General features: G+C 37.8%; 2 protein-coding genes and 2 long non-coding RNA genes across 9 annotated transcripts in view; 2 read left to right on the top strand and 2 right to left on the bottom strand.

Annotated features, from left to right (window-relative positions):
• Nucleotides 1–32: 32 nt before the first annotated feature.
• LOC111335652 (uncharacterized) lies at nucleotides 33–5,951 on the top strand. The gene is made up of 4 exons (XM_022941638.2): nucleotides 33–304; nucleotides 833–1,296; nucleotides 2,685–2,879; nucleotides 3,688–5,951. Exons 1-4 carry the CDS (start codon nucleotides 235–237, stop codon nucleotides 3,766–3,768), a joined length of 810 nt encoding a protein of 269 aa, XP_022797373.2. The 5' UTR covers nucleotides 33–234; the 3' UTR covers nucleotides 3,769–5,951.
• On the bottom strand, nucleotides 5,388–13,823 carry LOC148729863 (uncharacterized). 3 transcript variants are annotated; one of them, XR_016002006.1, is made up of 2 exons: nucleotides 12,428–13,823; nucleotides 5,388–6,208 (listed from the first exon to the last, which is right to left on the bottom strand). It is a non-coding gene; the product is annotated as an uncharacterized LOC148729863 (long non-coding RNA). The 3 variants fall into 3 exon arrangements; XR_016002005.1 differs by lacking the exon at nucleotides 12,428–13,823 and adding an exon at nucleotides 10,451–11,451; XR_016002004.1 differs by lacking the exon at nucleotides 12,428–13,823 and adding an exon at nucleotides 7,922–8,319.
• LOC111335647 (uncharacterized) overlaps nucleotides 9,390–19,986 on the top strand; it is a 24,013-nt gene continuing 13,416 nt past the window's right edge. Inside the window, exons 1-6 of one of the 4 annotated variants that reach the window (XM_088761969.1) lie at nucleotides 9,390–9,409; nucleotides 15,122–15,285; nucleotides 17,488–17,563; nucleotides 18,508–18,626; nucleotides 19,041–19,088; nucleotides 19,571–19,651. In XM_088761969.1, the coding sequence (XP_088618095.1) occupies nucleotides 15,218–15,285; nucleotides 17,488–17,563; nucleotides 18,508–18,626; nucleotides 19,041–19,088; nucleotides 19,571–19,651 (392 nt within the window). In that variant the 5' untranslated portion in view covers nucleotides 9,390–9,409; nucleotides 15,122–15,217. Of the gene's footprint in view, nucleotides 9,410–11,613; nucleotides 11,863–15,121; nucleotides 15,286–17,487; nucleotides 17,564–18,507; nucleotides 18,627–19,040; nucleotides 19,089–19,570; nucleotides 19,652–19,986 lie in introns of those variants that run through there. The other 3 variants (XM_022941630.2, XM_088761970.1, XM_088761971.1) reach the window with 3 other exon arrangements.
• Nucleotides 14,269–15,135, bottom strand: LOC148729862 (uncharacterized). The gene is made up of 2 exons (XR_016002008.1): nucleotides 15,000–15,135; nucleotides 14,269–14,882 (listed from the first exon to the last, which is right to left on the bottom strand). It is a non-coding gene; the product is annotated as an uncharacterized LOC148729862 (long non-coding RNA).

Raw genomic sequence — 19,986 nt, 5'->3', positions numbered from 1 at the left:
ACACACGCGTGCACACAATTATTCAGGAGGAAGACACGGATCCGAGAGTTCAGAAAGGTTCGAGAGTTTTTCAGTCGATGCGAGTTAATTTTCCCGCCTTTGAGCAGGGAATTTATCTACTTAAGGTATTGAAAGCATTAATCGAGATCTATCTGCGATCATTTTAACAAGCGGTGAGGATTCTGGGTGATGACATCTGCGAGATTTCGCCTTACGCGGCCATGAAAACAGAACATGCGTAAAATTATCGTTGTGAAGTTGAGCTTACTTTCCTTCTTGTACGTCGTAGCAGTGTTGAAAACAGGTTAGCGAACATTTTGAAGATTATCCTTCCTTCACGAGAAAACTGTAATTTGGCTCTGAAAATTTTATTCATTTGTTTGCAATCAGTTTTGCAGAAATTGTGCTTGATCATAACAGATTACTTGTTGCTTATATGTAATTAAATCTAGCTGCAGTCTCGCTCCAAATCTTACGCAAGGTACACATTTTCCTGAACAGGGTTCAACGGTTGGTTAGGTTTCACTTTCACACTTTGAATTTCAAACTACTTCAATTTTAATAAAGCGAGCAAAGAGGAGTTTGTCAAATGATCGTGATACATTATGCATTGTGATGAATTTTCGAAACAAAATTTCCGGTTGTCTCGAAAACACTGCTTCGGACCAACTGTCCCCTTCAGTTACCTTGAAGAGGTTATCAGTGACTGATCACGATGTATAACATCTTATGCTGGTAGTCAGTGGTTACTCGTTCCTTTAAAAAGTGATTACACCCATGTTTTATGTGTAAATTAACTTTTTACTGAGAAGTTTTTTTTTTCCTTATTTAGGGCATGGAATGCCAATATCGTCATTTAGTAAAGATGCGGGGAATGGTATTCAACTTACAGAGAGTAAAAACTTATCAGAGTCATCAAACCGGAATAACTCAAGACTAAACAACTTTACAAGCAATAAACTACAGACAGATCCAGTCATCACAATGACAAACACTATTAAGCAGGTGACATCACCCTTGACTTTTCCAACAACCCAGACACAAGGGAATTTATTGGGTACAGGATTTCAAGACAGGAAAACAAATGTCTCCAGCACAAACATCACTACAACTGTTAAGACTCCCCTAAGTTCTGCAGAACTAACAGACCCTAGAACTATAACAGAAAATTACACCTTGTCAACTGTTTTGCCAACTAAACTTCATCCAAAGAAGCATCATTTTCGCATGAAACTACTTGGTTACATTCTCATACCAGTGGGATGTTTGTTGACCATCATGATCACATACTGTTTGGTAAGTCTAAAAGATATTTAGGATCATGTTTACTATTACAGTAGGTATTTCTCAATTGATATATATTGGTCGAAATATTAGTTGAGAGTCGGTCAGTACCCACTCGAAATGGCGGTAGACACTCGGTTGATACGTTGTTGCTAGTTGGCTGATAGTCGGTTGACAATCAGGCGATAGTCAGTCAATATAGTGACCAACTATCAGACAAGTGTTGGTTGAGTGTTGGTTGATATTTCATAAACACATCTTGATCAAGTATCAGTCATATTCTAGGTGGTATATTGGTCAACTGTCTATGGTATGTCGGTCAACTGTCTGTGGTATGTCGGTCAACTGTCAGTTGAATATCACTTGTGTTGAGCCAGGATCAAGCGTGCCTATTTAACAGTTGTCAGTTAATTTTGTCAGTTAATGCTATCGTGTGTTAGAGGAAAATGTTTTAGTGCGAGGCTAGACTGCAAGCAATCTCTCTTTTACTCAAAAATCTTTGGGGAAAGAATGCATGTGCACTGATACTCCATGAATTGTTGGCAAGGTATTGGCACGGTGTCATGAGGTATGGGTGGGGTGTTGGTGAGGTATTGGCAAGGTGTTGGCTAAGTATTGGTGAAATATTGGTCAGGTATGGGTGAGCTAAAAGCTACATCGGCAACATACATCTCAACTAATATATCAACCAACTATTGACCAAGTCCAGAATGAGTATCGGCTAACTATCAACTGACTGTCAACCAAAATGTCAATCAGGTGTTGATCAAGGGTCAGTAGACATATCAGCCAAGTATAGACTGACTCTCGAACAATATATTGACTGATATTACCAGTTGAGTGTAGCTACAGTAAACATGATCCGATATTTATGACACTAGCAAGGGTTTCAATAACTTTTTTTTGTAAGTGGCTGCCAACAGTGCAACAGGCAGCTGTGCTTGGAAATGAGGTAGTTAGGCAAACCCAAACATGAGAACCTGATCGCATGCGAAACAGACAGTGGTGAGAGGTCTTATAGCAAGTGATACACCACTTGTTACCAGCTTTTTTTAGGACCCCTCTACCAGATACCCTATTTTAGTTAGTGATGCAAGATATTCATCCTCTAAGCTCCAGTATTGTTGTTATTGAAATTGAGCTCAATGAGCTGCTGAGCAATCAAAGTTTTAGAATCCAGGGATGTGAATCACAATCAACATATACATTTTGGCAGTAATAATTGCCTACAAACTGTGTATCATACTAAATAGAAAAGGGGTTGAATTTATTGAAGTTATCATTTTCTCTTTAAAAAAAAAAAAAAGAAGAGAGGGATGTAACAGAGATATTTATGTAGAATTTACAAATTATAAAATAAACTATCCAGAAAAAATAATAATATTTTGGTTTTGTCTAAGGTTCGTCATGTGCAGAAGGTACGAAGGAAGCGAAGGCTTGAACGGGAGCTGGTACATCAGTACTCTTATCCAAACAGTGAAGCTGATGATGCAGAAGAACAGAATATTGGAGACTTTGAAAGTATCATTAACACCCAGTTTGTTGCCTTCAGTGATCGCTCAGACAAAAATCTTTATGAGGATCCTCAGGCAGAGGTAGGTTCTGATGTGGAGCAGCCCCAAAGAAGCTGACAAAGTCCTTTAATCTTTTCACCCTTGGGAGTAACCAAAGATGAATTTCTCCCTGCAGTATGTGACATTAACCCTTTCACTTTCAAGATCTCTTTGGTAATTCTCCATACTGTCTGCTATGCAAATCTCATGATGATACTTTGGAGTATTTGGCACTGGATCAACTAATTATCACCTTTAACAAATGGTTAACACCACAGCATACATTATGGAGTTATGGATGCATGCAGGAGTTTGCTAAGCACAAAAGAAGTGCAAGAGTTGCATCCCTAACTCAATAGTGTACACTGTGGCATTTACCATTTTTTTATAACATAACACTGATACATTGTAGCAATAGAGTTTTCTTTCATTTAACAAATTTTGTATGACCAGAAAAAAAGAAGCGCTTGTGGAAAACTAGTTTTTGCATTTGCTCACGTGGGCAGCATACACCCATGGGCAAACAGTGGATGCTGAATTGACCAATCAGGGTGCATGCTTTACTTTGGTTGTGTTACAATTTTTAATAATTTCCTTTTTTCCTCTTTCTTGAAATTGTATCAATATTTTGAGGAGAAAGTTTTCCTCTGTCACTCACAGGAATGAAAGATGTTTTAGAATCATTTGCCACAAGTGTAAGACAGAAAAAGTGTATATGAGATCTTCAAACATAAAATCGGGGCCCTAAATTTGTTTGATATACAAGCAGTTCTTTCTGTTTTGTTCAATATCTATCAAGAAAAACAAGTGTTACATCTTCTAAAGTAAAATATGTACTTTTGCATTACAGGTGAACTTAGCCTTTGAGGAAAGTTCTAAACTGGTGGTTCAAGAACCTACTTCTTCTATTCCAGATGAACTTGAAGTTTGAACAAGTTTTACCAGTTGATTTGAAGACCTGATGTGGACCTGCAAGCACTAAACCTGTTTTATGTCAATAAAGTAGCAGAATTCACCCCTTTTACCCTCGTGATCCAATTAGTAACTCTCCCAACTGACTGCCTTGGAAATTATACAGGAGAATTTGGTGCTATCTAGATAACACCCTTCAACTGATAAGCTTGTCTTTTCTTACAAACTGTTTTTGTAATTACATATTTGAATCATAATGAGAAGTTACAAGTTAATTCACTTCTAGGAATTAAAGAGTTTAGTTAATTAACTTCCTAGCTTTCCAGTAACAGTGTTTTTTAGGAGAGAGAAATGACAACTAAATCCTTGACAGGAATTTAACCGTTTAGCTCCCAGAAGTGATTAACCTGTAACTTCTCCCTATGATATCCATACATGACTCAGCAAACAGGTAATGAGAATACTTAAACTTATCAGGTAGTTGTTACCTTGATTGAACACCAAATTCTCATAACCAATTTTCAAGGAAATGTGTTGCAGCTAGAAGGGAGAAGTAAAAGTCAGATCTTGGGAGTGAAAAGGTGAAAAGTGCTGAGCCCTGCACAGAGATTGAGGTGATCCATTACACCACTAAATAGATCGGCAGCAACACAGATTCTTTGCAAAATTCTGATTGAAATTCCGTTCAGGGAAAATGAATGCAACAACATGAACTGTCTGGTCTGCAGCACCGGGGGAAAAGGGCCTTGCCGAAGTACCGGTGTCACTTATGAGCTGGTATGTCAACTCTGCCGCAATAAATACAATTGGGGAAACATCACGAAGTGCATACACCTGCAGGAAGGAACACCTGCAAGCTGTGGAACAGAGGTAACAAAGTTCGGTGATATGGAGACATTCCTATGAGAAAAATGATGGTAACGTACCAGGCTTCACGATGAACGTCATGTGAGTGTTTCAGGGTGACGCTATGCTGAGACAGATCTCGGAATCGATCCAAATAAGTAAAGTTCAACAAGATCAACTGATAAACACGAAAAGCAAGTGGAGTTATTTCCAGATCCCTAGGGCTGTTGTCACACAATCTTGAAATGAGGCTACAAATATTTTATCATATGACTATTGCACAGTGAAACTGAATTCTAATCTGTTGTTGTTTTTGACTGTTATTGTTTTCAGTTTGACTTTCGCACTGTTGCTATGTTATTTTTGAATGCTATTGTTTTATCAGTTTTACTTTAGCGTCTTTGTTATGTAACTAGATACCAGGACCTTGTGCAATGTTATATGAAGTCATCTGAGATTTGAATTTTTAACGATACATCGCATGCAACTGAAGAGGTGTAGTTTTGTAGTAAGCGTGTGTTTATGTGTATGGAAAGTAAATGTTTATGAGGTTTTCCTTTTCTATATAATAACAGATTCTATTTGTTTCATATGATAAAAAAATAGAATGAGCTTTTTCCTGGCAAAAAAAATGTGTATCACCAAACAAGACAAATATGTATTTAAAGAGTGAAAGCCAAATTATTTCTAAAGTAGGCCATCATCAAGGTAAAATAATAACCTATAGCTCATTTTAAACCTAAGGGAACTTTACAGACAAGAAAAGAAAATGTTCTTAAAAAAACAATGAAATCCATGATGACTGGGTTTAATTCAAAGCATATAATTTCCATTAACTGTGCACATGAACTCTATAATATTCACATAAAAAAAGAAAAGAACACTAGTCTTGGGACCGGAATCACAATGATCACAGGTTTTCATTATTTTGCAAAACTGTTGGGAAGAGAAAAGTTATATTTAAGCATAACTCTTGGTCACTATTCCACTATTTTACGGGGGGTGGGTGGGTAATGCAAAGCAACTCAAAATTTGTTCAGCTGGTACAAAGACCAAAATGTGTAAAGAAGTAAAGAAAGTTTTGAAATATAATTACAAGGTAAAATTATTTAAGAGTTGTGATGTAAAATACATAAGACTAAATATGTTTTAAGAATTGCTGTTAGATTCCTCCTTTTAGATGCCTGACATGTTGGTAAAGGCAAAGATATATGTATAAAAAAAAAAGGAAAAAAAACGGCCCACCCGTCTTTTGTTTTGTGGGAATGATTGCAGACAAGTTAATTTTTTTTTTTTAGGTACCTTTCCCCTTCCCTCCTCCATAGCACTTAGAGAATAAAGCAGTCATTTTCTCCAGTCACGTGTAGTATTTCATCCTGCTCTTACGCTGAGGATTCTTGCCTATCCAACTATTGAAGGGGCGTTTGAAGAAGCAAGACTGAAAGGCAGTCCGGTTTTTTTTTTTCTGTCCTGAGAACCGACAAAGAAAACTGAAGCTACAACACGAACTGAGGCCAGTTTCCGCCTCCCGCCCTCCTCCTTCTGCTATGGTTTGGTCGATCTTTCTTCTGAAAACGGCGAAGAACGGGCATTAACCTTCCTGAACTTGGTTTCTGAAAGGAATCGCAAAATAAATCAGTCGCAATATGTGGCTAAATCACAAATATCGGAAAGAAGTCTATGTTCTTCACAGTTCACGCGAACTGAACCGTTGAGTCAGAGATCACGAGATTAACGTACGTTTCACGGTGATAAAATCAGCCATTCGCGTATAGTGAAAAATACTATGCAGCTTTGTTGCCTTTACCTACTATTTTCAGATTGGCATAGTGTACAGATCTCCCAGGCAAATGCATTTTCCAAAGAAAAAAAAATCATCGTGTGCAACTCAAATCACGAAAATCGTGCTAGGCAAAGTGGATTTAATATGATGGTGGCTTCTATTGAACATACAGCAAAATTCTGTAGATTTCAAATGGGTTAGAGAAATTAAAGGAAACAGTCCATCGCCGGATCATGCAGCCAACATAATACTCGGAGACCAGCATATCTTGAAATCAAATTTCCTTGAGAGGTCGTAAAATGATTTTTGTGCACACGATTGAAGTTTCTATAGCAACAACAACAACAACAACTTTATTGGGTACTTCCATAAGTAGTACATGGCATTACCTAAGTAAGAATAAGGGAAGGTACGTTTTTTATTGGGGGGGGGGGGGTGGGTCGGGGCTTCGGTGGGGAGGGTCATTAGTAAATATTTTACAAATTAGGAGGGTCAAACCTGTTTGATACGCAGCCGGGGGAGGGTCACAGATTTTTTTTTTTGGCAAGGAAAAAACTACTCATGTCGGTTAGTTGACTTGTAATTATTTGTTACCAAACACGCGAAGTGTACAGAAACCTAAAACTAATATATACAAGCAAGGCTACCAGTCTAAATCAATCTACATCATTTTGAACAGATGTCGAAATATTATGTCAAAAAACTATCTTGTCCCACTGTAACGTAATTGTCTCTCTCGACCCGTGCCCGCTTTCGTCCATATTTTGACGTCGGTAATGTTTCCGCGCAGGGCTCTGGTATAAAATTAGTGTCCGGTAACGATTCGTTACTTGAGCTACTCGGGCTTGAACCGACAACTCGATCTACCACATCACTTTGCGAGTCAGTTTCCACCTCGGAAAGTGACGAGGTCACTTGTTGCTGTAAATTTCTGAGTGGGGGCTTCCGAGGTTGTTGACGCCCCATTAAATTGCACAGCAAGCTACCAATGTGCGCTTTTATCATTGCGACTCTTTCAGCTTTCTTCCCGTTGAAAGTGATCTTGTGATGGGAAAAGTACAAGGATAGTTCGTCCACCCTCCACGACGACAGCTTATCGGAGTTGTACAGTCCAACCCAGTCAATGTTATTGTACTCCCGGTCCAGCCGTTCCATTCGCTCCAGTTTCAGTCTCCTCTTTATTCTTCTCTCTGCGCATTTTTATCTGGGCAAGGTGCTCAACATACTCGCTCCGCTACAAGTTTTTCGGGGACAATGTATTTATCTGAAAACCTTCTTATAGCCCCACCATCCCCACTGACTAGCTCACTTTCCTCAAACAATCGCTTAATCTAAGCTCGAGGCTGGAAGTCATCCGGCTCACGGCCATCGGTGGGAGTTGCACTCCAAGAGAGATAATAGAAGTTTGGTAGCTTGCCATAGTCGGGATATGGTCGTCGAGTTGGAAGTGGAGCGCTGGTAGTCTCAGCCTTCTCGCAAAATTTACATAGTTTGCCACTTCTCTCTTTACACGACATTCGCCTATACTCAATATAAAGCTCACCTTTCTCACAAAATGCTATATGAGAACTCAGTATATTCGCCCTTTGGGTTCGGGAACCACCCCAGATCTTCATCTTTCCACTTCTCTGGACTTGTACTTTCACTTGTTCCCGCACCCGATGTGCTACCAACAGAGTCAGAGGAGTAGCGGGCATCCATTTTAGAATGGCGAGTCGGCAAACAGCCACAAGAGCCACAAGTTGCTCCATCTGACCTCATGAAATCCTGGCATTCTCCACAAGCACATTTCCCTCTTTCTATTCCTCGCACATCCTTGCCCATTTTCAAGTTTTCACCGTGCAACGCCACGCAATTAACTGCTTTGTGCGCAGACACGGTTATATGAGCAACACTTCCGGTCAGTTATTTTCACTTCCGGTTGTTTTTGTGTTGGAGGAGGTGGGGGAAGGGTGAGATCCTTTTTGTTTAGGCATTTTAGGAAGCGTCATGCATTAATCCAATCTGGAAAGTTGGAGGGCCGACTTTTTTGGCAAAAAATTTCTAAAATACCCCGGCCCAACCCCCCCCCCCCCCCAATAAAAAACGTACCTTCCCTTGGTAACAATAATTATTTAACATCATTTCGTCTTTAACAGAACATTATTTGGAATATAAAAGAAGAAATGAGTCTACATATAGACGGATCAGCGTTATTGCGAAAAAGGAAGAACACTTTAAGAGTTATGATCAAAGTTTTCAAAGCAAGGATACTTTCTTGCGATTTTGTTGTTAAGTTCTAATCGAAAACTATCATACGAAGGACAACAAAAAATCACATGTTTTTCATCTTCAATTTCATTTGAATGGCAGAAAGAACAGATTCTTTGATTGACTGGGGTCTTTGGAGTCGTGTATATTCCCGTTTCAATGTGTAATTTATGATTGCCCAGACGGAATTTATTAATAGCAATTTTGTTTTGTGGATTGTTTATTAGATCTAAAAATTCTATTTTCTTTGTGTCTTTTTTGAATAAGGAGGAAAAGTCTAATTTTCTCTTTGCGTTACTTAGCATTAATTGGTGGTCCTCATAGATCTTCCTCTTTAACTTAAACGAGTAGTTCTCATACTTGTATCGCTATTGTTCAAGTATTATATATTATAGCAATTGCGGAAAAAAAAGTGCCCAACTTGAGTGGATTTAGTTTGTTTTTTAAATGAAGATTTAAAAACATAACTCAGAAAAGAGACAATTCAGGACAGTTGATTGGACAGTAGAGAAGAAGCATTTCCTCAAAACATCCTATTGGCCAACGGTTTAAACATGGCCTCGTTTCTGATGTTAGTATTCCGGTAGGGCTTGGGCACAATTCACCGTGCCTTAGGACATTGCTGACTCATCCTGAGCCGGAAATCATTTGTTTTTCATGATATTACGATTTATTTACTCTCCGGTCGCTAAGACCACGTAACTCATAGCCAGGTGAACATGAAAAATGACAAGAAAACTTCCAAAGATGAAAAGCCTTTTAATAACGGTCAAATCAAAAGGTGATCACAAATGCTATAGTTTGTCAGTCGAATATTATTCGAATTGCCTATTATTGGAATTTACGAACATTGACAAGAACAGTGTTCATTTATTTCTATAGTTTTTTTGGCAGGTTATAAATTGTAGACATTTCAGCACCAGCTGGATTTACATAGCTAATGCCTTCGACAAAACTAATGAAGGTTCCGTATTTTAAATAAAAACATTTCGTGTCGCTAAAAAGTTTTCATGCTGTTACGATAATGATTTTAATTTAGCCATGCGGTTTTCTCGATTTCATGTCCCAGTACTTGTGCTTCAGATATCTATATTGAATATCGATCCGGTTTAATGAGAGAAGATGAAGCTTGCGTTGTTAGCTTGCGTTGTTAATCTCTTAACCGAAGAACTTCGTTACCGTATATTGTCCTCTTTAAAAGGATTTCTCAGTGTAATATAACATAACGCAGAATTGAACCTTCTGCATTCCATCTTAAAAGACTGACAAGTGTTTTACTCGTTAGATCGTTCGACCGGTCGCTGGGCCAACGAAACTGAAAATAAGATGACATACATATTCCGGATAAATAATTCGAAGTTATTTTTCGTATTAAAAACGAAAATTTATGTGAAACAGAAACAAGGAAAAAAATAAGGCATGAAATTAGAATGACACTCCCAACACCCACACGGAAACAGGTAAATCGAGGGTATACAGTTTGATGTTCAACACTGAAACCCTTTCAATATGCTTCGAAACCTTTTAGTTCTTACGGAATGTGGACAGTCCTGTTTTTGCCTTTCGTTTGAGAGAAAGCCTTCGTTATTCCTTGTCGATGCTTTGCAATACTGATTCGACAAGTTCGGGTATTGGGAGTAGCACGACCACTGCATCTCCGGTCCTTCGAGAGCTAACGAAAGCTGGCGATAAAGAAAGGTTACAACTCTTTCAACTTTCGTTTGCGCTCGAAAGACCTCGAAAAAAAAATGTGGTCTTCACGTTGTCTTTTCAGAGACTGCTTTCGTTTAAATCATTTGATATCAGAGATTTTTTCGCTCACCGCTGTCGCTGAAAAACCCGATCGAACCGATCAAATTTTCACGGCCCGCATTACGGAGTTTGCGAAGTCAAGTTTCCGCTTTGCCTTCTATAAGACCAACGCTGATTTCGTTCGGTGAGACGTGTCTTAATTTTCTAATCCCAGTATGGTAAAAAAATCATCTTAGCTTCTCCGTAAAATCACTGGCAAGTATCAAAATGCCCTCAAGTGAAGAACAAAACATGAAACCAAAGATTCTATCGGGGCGGATCGGCCAAACGAAGGAAAAATTAGTGTACAACTTTGTACAAATAAACAGTAGTGAAATGAAGAGCGCAACTTCGAAACCTAGCACAAGGTTTCTTTGTCGATTAACAGACTACGTATCCTACTTGACGTTAAAAGGGCCACGTTGCAGAAACATGTCGTCGCGTCGCTTTAAATACCGGATGTCGCAGAATTCTTGACCATACAAAGAATAGAATAAAACAAAATTCTCGACCCCAAAGGTTCACGGAGTCGAGAGAGTAAAGAAAATTATCAGATTTCGCTAAAACACCAGTCAACCAGACCATCTGGTAGGAAAATATAAATTCATCTGAAAGCACAATCTCAATATTTGATGCCCCACGACATTTTTAGAAGCGGCAGCCGAAGAGATTATCGCTGAAAAATCCTTTGTTTCCAATCTGTTTGATGGGCTGTGAATTATTGACTTTTTGAAGGAAAGAGAATTTAACCCGCAAACAATCATTTCCATTGATTTTCATCGTATATTGTTTGTCCGCCACCGAATTTGCATACTTGAAGTTGGAAACCATTGTTTTGCCCAAATCCAGTTTTACATTTTCGATTAAAAAACTCCTATTCATACGAATATTGTTGTAACAAGGTCTGTTCCACTTGATTGAAGATTCGACAACAACTCATGTTTGGTCACCGATCGCCTCGTGTAGCTCGTAAATGAAGCTAAAATCGTCTATTAATTGAAAAGGAAAGTCTGTGATATTTCCTTGCGAACTGTTTGACACAACATTTCCTGATTTTCAGTATTTTTTGAAAAGAATCACACCACCTTCGACCTCGTGCCACGCTTTGTGTTTCCTGTGTGACGTCACTAAACGTCTCACGTGACAACAGGTGAAGACGCATGCGCGTAACCACTGTAAGATCGTTTTCTCTCGTAAGCAGCAAAAGCAACTGCAAATGGCGTTGACTGAGTTGTATTTTTTGTGAAAATACTTCTCCAAACGGCGTTATATTTGGGAATTTGAATGAGCAGACGCCCTCTTACAAGTTTAGGGTGGCTATAGTTTGTTGGAACCAGCGTCAGTGTTTTTTTTGTGGTGGAAATTAAACTTGTTTTACGCCAGTGTAAGTAGCACGAGTTAGATGACTGTGGTTGTAGACCAGCCCTCAACGGACGCTGTTAGGTAAGTTTCGTGCGTCATATTTCAGTCCTCTCTGTACTCTACCATTTTGCTCCGACATGGTGTATTCATAACCCGTTCTAGGAAGTATTTTTGCCACAATAACTGCCACCTATCTCTAGCTTACAACATTGAATGTTTGTGTGTATAAGTTTATGTACAGCACCAAGCTCTCACTTTCAAGTTGATATGTGTAATAATTGCCGGAACAACTGGCTTCAGAGATCGGGTTTATGCTTTATGATAATTTCTATTAGCACTTTTCTTGCTACATTTGTAAAATGTAGCGGTGAAACAAGATATTGGCGATCTAAGAGAGTTCTACTTCGGTGGTTGGCGGAGACATCTACGCCTTCTTATGAGTTAGATCCTTGGCTGAAAGGCAGCGAATTGGTGACAGTGTAGATGCCCATATGAGCTAGACATGCCTTGATTTTATCCTACGTGAACTTCACTACTTTTCTCTTGAAGTTTTTCATCCATGATCAGCCCCCCCTATGTGTTAAAGCAAATCGACTCGGCCCTGTGAGAATTTTGTATATCAAATGATTTAGTAATTTGACCTTACCCTAAGACGAAAGTTAACTTCATTGAAAATAGTGGTTGAGAGATGTTCCACTAAATGCGCATTTCAACCTCGATAGAAGGAGCTATTTGGAATCTTCTTTGTAGTAACTCTAAGTCAGTAATATTTTTGCATTGCTGCGTTGTGTTCGAATTATGTTATTGTTCAAATGAATCAGGGGTTTGCCCTCAATATGCGATAACTTCGGTTTCTATAAGTAGTTTTACTGACCAAGTGTTGAAGTGATGTCGTTATATTGTACAGTTTTGGATATATCCAGGATATTTACGTCTTTAAATAGTTGAAATTATTCCTTTCGGACGCTTGCTTACATGTGCTTGTGTCCGCCATCTTGTTTTAATCGACTTGTTTTTTTATTCAACGACCAAGAATTATAAGATTGTTCTTACTGAAGACTTCTTCTACCGTCATTTGAAATACCTAAGACGATCTGGAGGGTAGAAATTTGCCTTCGAAATTATATTTTTGGTTTTCATGTCGTTTCTTAAGCGTTTCAAAACAGTTGATTTTGAACTCGTTTCGCAGAATCGTGTGAGTCATGTTGGTTGTCGCTAGACGGATGGAATGGGGTATTTTGGTGGGAAGGCATCTTCATTAGATCTTCAAAAAACTCGCACGGTTGAGAAATTGTTTTTGACGCTGAAACCGAGAAAAGGAAATTGTTGTGGCGCTTTCAATATATTAAATTCGAAAGGTGTGTCCAATCGCTCTCAGTCGTTGTGGTGTTCAAATATTTATCGTGTTCTCAATTCGCATCTTTCTTCCGATTGCCAAGTTTATTGCAAGGTCGATCTTTCTGTCTGTCCAGTTAGATTTTGTACCATGCTTTCTGCTTTCAAAGCCTCGTGTATTTTGCCATCGTCCTCTTGGAATTACGGTCGAAATGTAGTGAACCGCGTCTAGGAGAAACGTGTTTGTTTGAACGACCGCCATCTGCTTGCTTCATCGCTTTCTACTAGGGATGTTATGATTAATGCATGTCCGTCTCTCTACAGGCCTTATTTCGTCACATTCTTGGATTATTCTCCTTCCTGAAGCAAATTCTAGTAATCTGTTTTTGTTTTTGTACCGCACAAGATCTCTCTATTTAGGAAAACGTCCACGAGACTGCGTTCGAATCCGTGTTGGGCTTCAAAGTTTGTCGCAATTTGCATGTATTTTTCATGACGTGGTTGTGTGCTTTGTATTTGCCTGTGTGCCTAGTAAGCGAAAATCGATCCTTTCTCGGTTTATTCGATACGAAATGCTTTGCTTTCTTCAGGTGCTTGCTTTGGGTCGGTTTTTGCTTGCGAAGGTCACCAAGTCTTGCCCCATATTTTGGAAAATCAATCGCTGAAACTTTGCACTTCGCGAAGGTTTCAAAAGTTGACTTGACGAATTGAATCTCTGTGGAAATTATTATCAACATAATCTTGTATCAGATGTGAGATTGTTCGTTTGGTATTGTGAATTTTCAATATATTTGCGCCCCTTAGAAGGCAACTTTCAATTTAATAACTGCTCTGTCATATTTTTTCATCGAAACATTCCAGTTCGAATTCATTTCAGATCAGGAGGCCTTTGCAATCGTAGAAGGTATCTCTACCGAGTGACTCGAATTATGTTTTTTATGTGTTCTCTGTGTCAGTTTTTCAGATTCTCTCGATGTAGTGGAAATGTAAAAATAACATCCTTTATGGTAACACCTTTCATAGACGAGAATAACATGTTAAATTTTTAAAGCTTTAGAGGTTTTTGAGAATTTCAATCACCGTTAATCGTGCTTTAGTAGTGTTCAAGTATGACTCTTGCTATGATTACAATCCAACTGTATTTAATGCAGATTCAGTGTTTAAATAGCAAGAATATTTTATTCTAATTCTGTTGTCAACATTTTGTCACTCATAATGCAAACACAACGTACGCCTTCCATTACAAGTTGATGCCTGATCTTGACTGGTACAATTTATGTCGAAGAAAACCTTTCCCAAATTTCAAGAGTTAAGAACTTTCAATAGTTTATGCATGTACAGTGTCCTTGTATGAATGATGACCATTCATTAGGTTGATGTTGTCTCCTGCAAGCTTGTAAATTTACATTTGGTTCATTATCACTTAACTGCTTCATTCCATATTTATGATGTAACATTCATTCCCCTTGGATATTTGTTGCATTTTACATGAGTTAGGATGAAATTTTTCTCTCTAATGTCTCCAAGATCAAAGCTGATTTTCCTGAGCAATTTGTACAAACATTTGAAAGCTCAGCCAGCAAAGGAAAATCAGCAGATCTTCATTGAGCTTTTATCAGCAGCAATCTCAGGCTGGGTGAGTCCCTTCTATACAGCTCCTATCGCACCAGTTTGTATTGTATTGTGTGGGAGTTGATTTCCATCTCATTACTGAACAAGGAACTTTCATAAACACTTCACTGAGAGGTCGTTGCAATATAGCAGGGCTAGATTTGAATAAGAATAAGTGGCACATTAACATTAAATGTTATGTCAAAGCATAAATCAGTTGAGAAGCAACCATTAAACAAAATATACATTGAACATTATCATAGGTTCCATACAAATTCATGTCAAGACCATGGTGTACTCAGCCAGATGTTTTCTTGTTACAATACCCAATATGTCTGTCAATGGTGACCCAAAAATTACTTTCCAAAATTTAATTCTGGTGTTTGTCTCAAAGGTTTGGTTGTGTGCCTAAATGCAGTGGCAGACCATGGCTTCTTATTTAATGGCAGTTAAACTTCCATCTTCTGATGAATCATGCAGATAAAAAGTAATGAGCTTCCATCCTCTTATCGAACCAACACCTCCAGAGACCTACGAGCCTATGACTGCAGGATCAGAGTGAGTAATTTAATTCCCCTTGCCCTGTGTACGTGCAGGATTTAAATGCTTTTGTTTTTTTGTTTTTTTTTTAACTCAGAAAGATTTCTTCTCTTATCTGAGAGTTACTCTGCATGGTGGTCAAGTGATTGAAAAAAAATAATAACATTCAAAATGTTGTCCTGATTTATATCATAACCCCCTGAAAAAATACTATACTAGAACATCTTAGGTCACCCAAGAGAATTTCCTTGTAAATGTTAGAACTTCTTTTCTTCCACAAAACAGCAATGTAGTTGTACGTGTTAAACTTTATCGACGAATGAGGCTTTGGTGTGAAAGTTATGTCACAGAATTACCGAATAAGATCATTCCATCATTATGGGAATAGACTGATTGCTATTATGTACTAGCTATTTGAGAAGGTTAAAGTAGTAAAGTTATGGGAAATGAATAATAAGTTTACAGTTAGTTTCAATGTGTCAGACTTTCTCTACATGTTTATCTTTTTGAGGTAATGCTTTAGTGATTTAATAGGGCATTTCGACATTGGAGAAGGAAATGAAATAGAATAGGTCATTGCATTTTAGGGTAATCTGTCTCCAAGTGGTGTTAGTCCAGAAGAACTTAAGATTATTATTTTTTTTTTTTTTCTAAGCAGGATGTGAGAATCTCGTATAGTTTGGTTATTGTACTTTGTGATGATTTTTGTGTGTGGATTCAAACAATAACTTGTGGTTGAGTTTAAGAGATAAGGACATTTAATGTGATAACTGAAGACTGTTGCATTTCACTTTTGGGTTTCATACTGTAGACTATTGCACCCTCAGAACTGAAAATAACTCCACTTTTAGGAAATAAGCAGTGCTATTCACAGCAGGTTGAAATGTTTCCCTATGTACTACAAAGATTTTTTTACTGTGAAGTAATCTATTGCAAAACACCATGTATTTCAAATGTCTTACCCCCCACTTGGGGGAGTCCACTGTCCGAGTCCTTTGTTGTAATTTTGTTTACTCCATATGTATTCGTTTAATGTGTTTTTGACATCCCATGATGCTAGTGGCTTGGCTATTTTAATAGAAAATAGTTATTGTCATAACAGATTGACAAGTGACATTCCTTGGCACTACAAAAATAGATGAAACAGGCTTTTGATCTCCTCTTGTGTGACATTTTCAGAGAGAAGAATCCTAAGAATTAATAGAACTGCTCTTGTTTTTTAATGAGCAATTACTGTTTAATCCTATTTGTCAGACAAACTGGATATTTTGTTCCAAACTTTTTCATCATTCAGAGCACTATTGTTTACTCTACTGTTGTGATTTATATTGAAAAATTAGTCGTAGAGTGTCTTGGAATTATGCAGAGTAAACCACAACTTGACAATTTTGATTTGTCTGGTGTGATATATAACCTCAGTCACCTGACCCTGTTTTGACTTCCCCCCTAGAGCAGTTTTCAAGTTTGAGGCACTTAAAAGTGAAAGTGTTGTGTGGCAATGTCTCAACCAAGATAGGCAGTACAAGATTCTATTTGACAAAAACAGCATTTGTAATAACTAGAAGACATGTCTTGTGAGCCGTCTATATTTTATTGAATTATTAATAGAGCCTTTCCATAAAATTATGTCAGATATGGTAGAGTTCCCTGATTACTGGACAAAGTTCTCTGTCTAGATCTCAATGGCCTGTGTATTTTTTTTTATTATTATTACATTGTTTGGAGTGTTCAGCTGCTGCTTCTCTTTATGGTCTTGCATCTACATTTTTTAATGTTTTAATACATCTTGTTTATTCAATTCTGTAACAAGATACACTTAAGTTGACACTGTGGAATGTGAAAGTGATATGGCATCGTTGGCCTTTGTACCAAATGCTTTTACTCTAAACCACTTTTTTTTTTTTTTTTTTTTTTTTTTTTGTGAATGTTATTTCAAGTTACATTGATCAATCCAAGATCCAATATCATCTCCTCGTTTTAATTACTATGTTTTGATTTTGGGTCTCTTGGTTACGCCAAGCTTCCCTTTCGAAGTCATCTGTCATTGTTCATCTCGTCACTCTAAACTCTATTTTGAAGGGCTCTGTGCTTGAACTTACACGCTCTTACATAACTTTACTTGCTAGAGTCATTAGACAGAAGAAAATGAGCAAATTGATGGTCTTAACTTTCAGACAAATGTAATTAACATGTTGATTAAATCTCCCCTTTCCCTTTCAGCCCTCAGCCGGCAGAATCTAGCACTGCGCCAAAAATGCCCAGTATTTCCTCTATCCGGCACATCCCCCATATCTTGGTAAGATTTGTTGTTTTGTAATTGAATTATTGCCTCAGCAAACTTCCAGACTGAAATTACGTTATAAAGTTTGGTTTTGTTTGTTTTGTCCCAATTATTCCAACAATGGCTAAAGTGGCAAGTTAATCTTCCAAGGCAGAGATTTGGGAATACATATTGTTGACCTTGTCACCTCTTCAAGTGCCATTTAAGTTATTGTGTAATTCTGAGCCCAGTGGTCTGGTTACTTTTGTTAAATTAATTGGGAGAAACTTTTCAATTGATTGTTTCCTTTATAAGATAAGTACAGAGCATTGCTCAACAGTAGCAAACGCTGTGCAATTCGGTTGTAATGAAGAGCTTGAATGGTAACACTGGAGTTGAATTTCTGCACTGCAGGTGGTAGTGTAGAATTCACTTTCCTGTGAACTTTTTTCTGTATGAAGATAGTTTTTTGCTTGTGTAGCATTCTGAAATTCTGCTAAATCAAATGCTCTCAAGCTCGTGACAATTTCCTTAAAGCACCTTTCATTTTTTTCATGGTCTCTTTTGGGGTGTGTTAATATATTCTGTGTATATCAAAATTGTTCTTCCACTAATACTGCAGGACAGTGAACCGGATCCCTTGACCAGCTATTTTGAAGTTTTCACGCACATAAAACTGAATGTTCAAGTAGGAAAATGACAACTCCCAGTGAGATTGATAAAAAAAGGAATGACAGGTCAAAATGCTCCTTCCTCCAGCTTCAAATATTTCAAGAAGTTTGTGCATGTTCATCCCCACCCATTATTGCAGGTTTTGGAACATCTTTTTCAAAACTTCATTTTTCCTTGCTTGTTGTAATTGGACTTCTTAACCTGAACCTCAATTGCCTCCAGTAAATTGTCAAGTAGGCAGGTAAAAGTCTTTTTTTGTGTGTGTTTTTTTTTTTTAATTGTTTTTCTTTCTTTTTTTTTTTTTTCAGGATCATAATTATGGGCAGCCTCCACCTATGACTCCTCCCGATTCAAACAGTCCGGGGCCTGAGGATGGCGATACAGGAAATGAGGATGACGAAGATGATGGGATTACACGATGCATTTGGTGAGAAGAGTTACTCTTTTATAGAAAATGATGGTGAATTGATGATCTTAACTTGTTGAGTGTCACAAGATAGTACTCAAGATAGTAGACAGAGTACTGGAGGTGGATTGAATAAAAGGAAATCATTTTGAGCCCAGAGAAAGATACTTCTTCAGAAAAAAAATTCCTTCTTTAGACAGTTGTTAGAGGTTTGTTTTTTGAAGGGGTAGCTGTGGGCAATGGGGTTATAAGAAGTTTCCAGATTTTAAGGCTCATTGACTTCCTCAATGCACATTGACTTCCTCAATGCATTGCAGGAATTTGATGCAGTTGAAGATTTTTCATAGCTAAATGAACGGAGTAGGGTTTTTGGAAAACTTCACTAAGTGTTGATATAGTTATAGGGTTTTGCTCATGGTGTTTCTCTTGTTTCAGTGAGTTTGACCATGATGATGGTTACATGATTTGCTGTGACAAGTGCAGGTGAGTATTTATTTTACAATAATTATTTTCTGGGCATAGTCCTTAGACTCTGGTATTGAGCCTGATGAGTTTCATCTGTTGTTAACCCCATTAATAGTACAGGTTTTGAGACTGGTTCACTGTGAAGCTCTATTAAACTGTCACTGTTGTCACTCGCCCTTAATTGCTCCATGCATTCAATTTCATTGGCATTAACATTAGTGGCTTTTTGGCTTCACCACCATCTGATGCCCTTTTATTGAACATTGGAGTTTTTGAACATGTTAAAGAGTTCTTCTTCAAGGTGGACAGATATTGTGAAAAAGTAGATCAAAGGATTTGGTTGCCTTGTTTTTAATTTGGTCTGCATCATCTCAAGTTGTGCATCTTGAATTGAATACATAGGAAGCCATGCGGAGTAACTAGCGAAGAAGTTCACAAGCTATCTGCTCTCCCTCTCTAAACAGATCCCTGATGATTTTTGTACATTTGTTCTTTTGTAGTGTGTGGCAGCACATTGAGTGCATGGGAATAAGTTCAGATGCTGTACCCGAGAACTACCTTTGTGATCAATGCCAGCCAAGGTTTGTGGATTCTTCTTTCCAATTGTGAGAACTTAACAGAGGTTACTCACAACCCCACCGCTTTCACTAGTTACAGAGAATGAGAAACTGGTTAGAATTTGTAGAATGATAGAGCCTTCAATAAATTTAGGGCCTTGATGCTTAGAATAAATAAGTTTTTCCTCTATAAAGCAGGAATGTTAATTTTATCAACAGTTTGTTGAATTTGTTATGGTTTTTTTTTTTTTTTTTTTCTCTTACGGGTTCAGTTAGAGGTACAGGTACACATAATTATGATAAATGGAAATTTTCCTCTTTTTCCATTTACCACATACAATATATTTTATCCAGAGCTA

The sequence above is a fragment of the Stylophora pistillata genome, chromosome 5, assembly GCF_964205215.1.
Source record: "Stylophora pistillata chromosome 5, jaStyPist1.2, whole genome shotgun sequence".
Taxonomy (NCBI): Eukaryota; Metazoa; Cnidaria; class Anthozoa; order Scleractinia; family Pocilloporidae; genus Stylophora; species Stylophora pistillata.
The sequence above is the reverse complement of the archived record's forward strand: the minus strand, read 5'-3'. Positions and strand labels throughout refer to the sequence as shown.

Excerpts from the sequence above, each read along its gene's own strand:
- LOC111335652 (XM_022941638.2), top strand. The coding sequence starts at position 235 with ATGCGTAAAATTATCGTTGTGAAGTTGAGCTTACTTTCCTTCTTGTAC. Across the intron at positions 1,297-2,684 it reads TCATGATCACATACTGTTTG|GTTCGTCATGTGCAGAAGGT; the intron begins GTAAGTCTAAAA and ends GTTTTGTCTAAG. Across the intron at positions 2,880-3,687 it reads ATGAGGATCCTCAGGCAGAG|GTGAACTTAGCCTTTGAGGA; the intron begins GTAGGTTCTGAT and ends TTTGCATTACAG.